The sequence below is a fragment of the Mustelus asterias genome, chromosome 24 (assembly GCF_964213995.1).
Source record: "Mustelus asterias chromosome 24, sMusAst1.hap1.1, whole genome shotgun sequence".
In the NCBI taxonomy this organism is placed as follows: Eukaryota; Metazoa; Chordata; class Chondrichthyes; order Carcharhiniformes; family Triakidae; genus Mustelus; species Mustelus asterias.
The window spans coordinates 4,072,007-4,078,006 of record NC_135824.1 but is presented as its reverse complement, the minus strand read 5'-3'; the positions used below and the strand labels follow the sequence as shown (position 1 = coordinate 4,078,006).

Sequence of the window (6,000 nt, the reverse complement as noted above, 5' to 3'; positions counted from 1 at the left end):
AAGCCACTAGCTTTCGGAACAGGCTGTTCCTTCATCAGGTGGGTGGGAGTTCTGATCACAAACAGGGCACAAAGACACAAACTCAATTTACATGAATAATGATTGGAATGCGAGTCTTTACAGCTAATCAAGTCTTAAAGGTACAGACAATGTGAGTGGACAGCCAGCAGAGATAGGATGGGCCGATTGGACTCAGTAAGAAGTTTAACAACACCAGGTTAAAGTCCAACAGGTTTATTTGGTAGCAAAAGCCACACAAGCTTTCGAGGCTCTGAGCCCCTTCTTCAGGTGAGTGGGAATTCTGTTCACAAACTCCGATTGGACTCAGTCAGATCCTGATGACTCCAGACCTGGATCGATTGTTTTTGTCTGACTCAGACAACCGCGCTTGTTTACGACTCAACCGAACGTGAAGGAAGCCCCGCCCCTTTCACAGCCATTGGCTAGTCTGGGGAAGAGGGCCACCTGGGCTGTAAGCCGATTGGGTGAAGCCGCTGTTAGTCATGTAGGCCCCGCCCCCACCCAGCAGGTTTGGTTGTACCCGCTGCTTTCCCTTCAGCCGCCGCTCGGCTCCATGTCAACAGCGGCAGGCCCGGCCCTGAGCGACACCATGGCGACGGACCCCAGGCCGGACAGAGTGACCGCGGAGAAAGGGCCGAAGTTTCTGGAAGTCCTGCTGGACGCGGCGCCCGAGTGGAGGGAGGCGAAGGGCCTGCGGCGGGCCAAGGCAGTGCGCTGCTGCTGCCAGGCGCTGTGCGGCCTGGGCCCGGAGAGCGAGGGCGGCCTGTGCTTCACCGCCCGCTGCCCGGACTCGGGCCGCTGCTGCCGGAGGAGTGTGGCCGCTCGGAGCGGCAGCTTCACCGAGTGAGTTTGAGCTGAGGCGGTTGTTCGGTGGCTCGAGCTGGTCACGTGGGCAACCCCAGCCACGTGACTGCCCTGGTCCCCCGCCTGGCATTCTGGGAGTTGTAGTCTGGAACTGGGAGCAGCAGGAGCACCAAGTTATTAAAGTTTATTTATTAGTGTCACAAGTAGGCTTACATTAAGACTGCAATGAAGTTACTGTGAAAATCCCCTGACTTCCACACTCCGATGCCTGTTCGGGTACACTGAGGGAGAATTTAGCACGGCCAATGCGCCCTAACCACGTCTTTCGGACTGTGGGAGGAAACCGGAGCATTCAGAGGAAACCCACGCAGACACGGGGAGAACGTGCAGACTCCACACAGACAGTGACCCAAGCTGGGAATCGAACCTGGGTCCCTGACGCTGTGAGGCAGCAGTGCTAACCACTATGCCACCCATTTGTTGCAGAGACCATTGTCTATGACTTTTTTAAACTTACAAATCAATGCTCTCCTACCTGACCTCCCACCTTTCATATCATTTAAACCTGTGCTCTGCTGCCCTTGTCGTAATTCCCTCTATAGCCCCTGTCAAGAATACAGCAGGCTCCGAAGCATTTTGCAGCCAATGAAACTCTCTTGGAGTACTGTTGCACATAGCCAGCTCCCACAAAGAGTAATATGATAATAGCCAGATGGCACAGTGGTTAGCACTGCTGCCTCTCAGCGCCAGGCGCCTGGGTTCAATTCTGCCCTTCTGTCACTGTCTGAGGGGAGTTTGCACGTTCTCCCCGTATCTGCATGGGTTTCCTCTGAGTCCACTTTCCTCCCACATTTCAAAGATGTGCCAATTAGGTGGAAAGGCCATGCTAATTTACCCATTAGTGTCCCAAGACTTGTAGGTTAGATGGGTTGGCCATGGGAAATGTGTGGGGTTGCGGGGATGAGGACCTGGGCAAGGTACCCTTGTCAGACTTGATGGGCTGAATGGCCTCCTTCTGCATTCCAGGAATTCTATTCTACGACTGTTATTCCACATGTCAGGCAGAATCTGTGAAGAGAAACAGTTAATGTTTTAGGACATGAAATGTTAACTCCATTTCTCTCCCTAGATGCTGCCTGACTAGAAGGCAGAGCAACGTTAGACATGTTGAGGCACTTTCTAGCATGCTTTTGTTTATCCAGCATCTGTAGTATTTTGGTTAAGGGGTTAATATTGGGCAGGACATCCGAGGAAAGTTCTCTTATTCTTTAAAATAGAGCAATGGGATTTTTCACAGCCATTTGGTTTGCGGTCTCATTGAAAAAAATGGCACCTCAGCAGTGCAACACTTCCTCATTACTGCAGGGAAGTGTCCATGTGTAGGCTATTCAGTCTCCTAATGTGTTGTATTGGCATGGGTGATCTGTATCTTAACTTCAACCAACCACTTTTGCTCTTGAAAATTGGGAGAGGAAAAGCTGGAGCCTGGACTAAAATGATAGAACTGGCGCAGATTGAATTAATTTCTTCTGTTATGAGTCTCAATGATTCTAATCTCTCTCCACGGAGTGTCCTTGTTGACCAAGACTTCCTAACCATGGCTTATGATATCACTTTGTGGGCAAGTTGAGAAGGCAGAGCTCCAAGTACTGCCGTAGCCAATCTGGGAATTGAGCACATTGTATTGGTGTTTCTCTACATTGTATTCTAGCCACCTGAACTAACTAGCAACCATCTTCCCCATAATTTTAATACCTTTGCCGAATTGCTCAATCTTGGCATTTAAATGTTCAATTGACCCCAGCCTTGAAAGATTTTTTAAGGAGAGCATCATCTTGATGCTGCAGGTTATTGATGGCTTCCCATATCTAGGTTCCACAATCACCAGTAATCTGTCACTTGATGCTGAAATCAACATGTGGATTGCAAAAATTGCAGCTGTTAATGTCCAAGCTGAGTAACAGAAACCTGATTGAGAACACTAAACTGCGAGTCTACCAAGCCTGCATCCTCCGCACACGTTCCTCTACAATGGTGAGAGCTGGACAACATGTGATGGGCAAGAGAAAGGGCTGAACAATTTCTATTTTTGCTGTCTGAGATGTATCCTCGGCATCACATGGCAGGGCAATTCCACGGTCTTGTAGTTAGCGAATTCCATCAACATACATAAGCTGCTAAATCAACAATGTTTGTACTAGTTCAGCCACATTCATCCATGGATAGCAGCCGTATGCCCAAAAATCTATGTTTGGAAAGGCATTGGAAGAGATGAGCGGAAACGAAAAGCTTCGCTGGCTGAGAAAAAGGCCCAGAGAAAGCAGAGGCCAGCAAGTTGTGCATCCTCCCGGCCCACTGTCTTCCTCTGCAGAAAGAGTGAGTAGTCTCACAATACCAGGTTAAAGTCCAACAGGTTTATTTGGTAGCATGAGCTTTCGGAGCGTTGCCCCATCAGGTGAGTGAAGAGTTCGGTTCACAAATAAGGCATATATAGACAGACTCAATTACAAGATGATGGTTGGAATGCGAGTCTTTACAGGAAATCAAGTATTTTCAGGTGCAGACAATGAGTGGAGAGAGGGCTAAGCACAGGTTAAAGAGGTGTGTATTGTCTCCAGCCAGGATAGTTAGTAAGACTTTGCAAGCCCAGCCCAGGATTACAGATAGTGTGATATGAACCCAAGATCCCGGTTGAGGCCGTCCTCATGTGTGCGGAACTTGACTATCAGTTTCTGCTCAGCGATTTCTGCGTTGTTGTGAAGGCCGCCTTGGAGAACGCTTACCTGAAGATCAGAGGCTGAATGCCCGTGACTGCTGAAGTGTTCCCTGATTGGAAAGGAACACTCTTGCCTGGTAATTGTCGAGAGGTGTCCATTCATTTGTTGTCGTAGCGTCTGCATGGTCTCCCCAATGTACCATGCCTCAGGACATTCTTTCCTGCATCGTATCAGGTAGACAATGTTGGCCGAGTCACAAGAGTATGTACCGTGTACCTGGTGGATGGTGTTCTCACGTGAGATGATGGCATCTGTGTCGATGATCTGGCATGTCTTGCGGAGGTTGCTGTGGCAAGATTGTGTTGTGTCGTGGTCACTGTTCTCCTGAAGGCTGGGTAGTTTGCTGCGGATAATGGCCTGTTTGAGGTTGTGCGGTTGTTTTGAAGATAAGTAGTGCAGATATGGGGATGGCCTTGGCAAGATGTTCGTCTTCATCGATGACATGTTGAAGGCTCCGGAGAAGATGTCATAGCTTCTCCGCTCCGGGGAAGTACTGAACGACGAAGAGTACTATGTCCGCCGTGTCCTGTGTTTGTCTTCTGAGGAGGTCTGTGCGGTTTTTCACTGGAGTGTTGGAACTGTCGATCGATGAGTTGAGCACCATATCCTGTTCTTATGAGGGCGTCTTTCAGCGTCTGTAGGTGTCTGTTATGATCCTTCTCATCTGAGCAGATCCTGTGTATACGGAAGGCTTGTCCGTAGGGGATGGCTTCTTTAATGTGTTTAGGGTGGAAACTGGAGAAATGGAGCATTATGAGGTTATCCGTGGGCTTGCGGTACAGTGAAGTGCTGAAGTGACCATCCTTGATGGAGATGCATGTGTCCAAGAATGCAACCGATTCTGGAGAGTAGTCCATGGTGAGTCTGATGGTGGGATGGAACTTGTTGATGTCGTCATATAGTTGGTTCAGTGATTGTTCGCCATGAGTCCAAAGGAAGAAAATATCATCAATGTATCTAGTGTATAGTGTCAGTTGAAGGTCCTGTGCAGTGAAGAGGTCTTGTTCGAACCTGTGCATGAAGATGTTGGCATATTGAGGTGCGAATTTGGTCCCCATGGTTGTTCCGTGTGTCTGGATGAAGAACTGGTTGTTGAAGGTGAAGACATTGTGGTCCAGGATTAAGCGAATGAATTGTAGAATTGTGTCTGGAGATTGGCAGTTGTCGACGTTGAGTACTGAGGCAGTTGCAGCAATGCCGTCATTGTGGGGGATGCTGGTGTAGAGTGCTGAGACAATCATTGTGATAAGTGTTCCTGGTTCAGCTGCTCCATGGGTGCTGAGTTTCTGTAAGAAGCCTGTAGTGTCACGACAGAAGCTGGAGGTTCTTTGTACAATGGGTTTCAGGATGCCCTCGACGTAGCCAGAGAGGTTCTCGCACAGGGTCCCATTGCCCGATACGATGGGACGGCCGGGTGTGTTTGCCTTGTGTATCTTCGGGAGGCAGTAGAGATCTCCAACGTGGGGAGTATGTGGGATGAGAGCACGGAGGGTGCTTTGAAGGTTTGGATCAAAGGTCTTGATCTGCAGAAAGAGACAGTCGTGCCAGAGTGCGGGCCCCTGAGCTATGCCAGGTGAGGCTTGACATAGAGTTGACCACCAAATGATGGTGCAAACCATCGTCTAAAGCTGCCACCAATGCATGGTACCTACCCATGCAGCTCATCAAAGCAAAATGTCAACTGGCCCACACAAAGGACTTGGAGAGGGTGCAGAGGAAATCTTTCTGAATGTTACAAGAGATGAGGGTCTTTGGTTAAGTAGAGAGACTGGAGAAGCTAAGATTATTCTCCTTGGAGCAAAGAATGTTAAAGGACGATTTGATAGAGGTGCTGAAAATTGAAGATGAAATGGACCTGGAAAAGTGGTAACCGCTGTCAGGCTGATCGGGAACCAGCGACCAAAAGACATAGGAGCAGAATGAGGCCACTCAGTCCATCGAGTCTGCTCCACCATTCAATCATGGCTGATGTTTTTCTCATCCCCATTCTCCTGCCTTTTCCCCATAACCCTGATCCCCTTATTAATCAATAACCTATCTATCTCTGTCTTAAAGACACTCAATGACCTGGCCTCCACAGCCTTCTGCGGCAAAGAGTTCCACAGATTCACCACCTTCTGGCTGAAGAAATTCCTCCTCATCTCTGTTTTAAAGGATCGTCCCTTTAGCCTGAGGTTGTGCCCTCTGGTTCTAGTTTTTCCTACTAGTGGAAACATCCTCTCCACATTCACTTTATCCAGGCCTCTCAGTATCCTATAAGTTTTAATAAGATTCCCCCCTCATCCTTCTACGAGTACAGATCCAGAGTCCTCAAACGTTCTTCATACGACAAGCTCTTCATTCCAGGGATCATTCTTGTGAACCTCCTCTGAACCCTTTCCAAGGCCAGCACATCCTT

At 48.8% G+C, this 6,000-nt stretch overlaps 1 protein-coding gene across 1 annotated transcript in view; it reads left to right on the top strand.

Moving 5' to 3' along the window:
- Positions 1 to 559: 559 nt before the first annotated feature.
- Positions 560 to 6,000, top strand: part of spg11 (SPG11 vesicle trafficking associated, spatacsin) — a 162,657-nt gene continuing 157,216 nt past the window's right edge. The window contains exon 1 of the mRNA XM_078241193.1: positions 560 to 864. Within this exon, the coding sequence (XP_078097319.1) occupies positions 575 to 864 (290 nt within the window). The 5' untranslated portion in view covers positions 560 to 574. The remainder of the gene's footprint in view (positions 865 to 6,000) is intronic.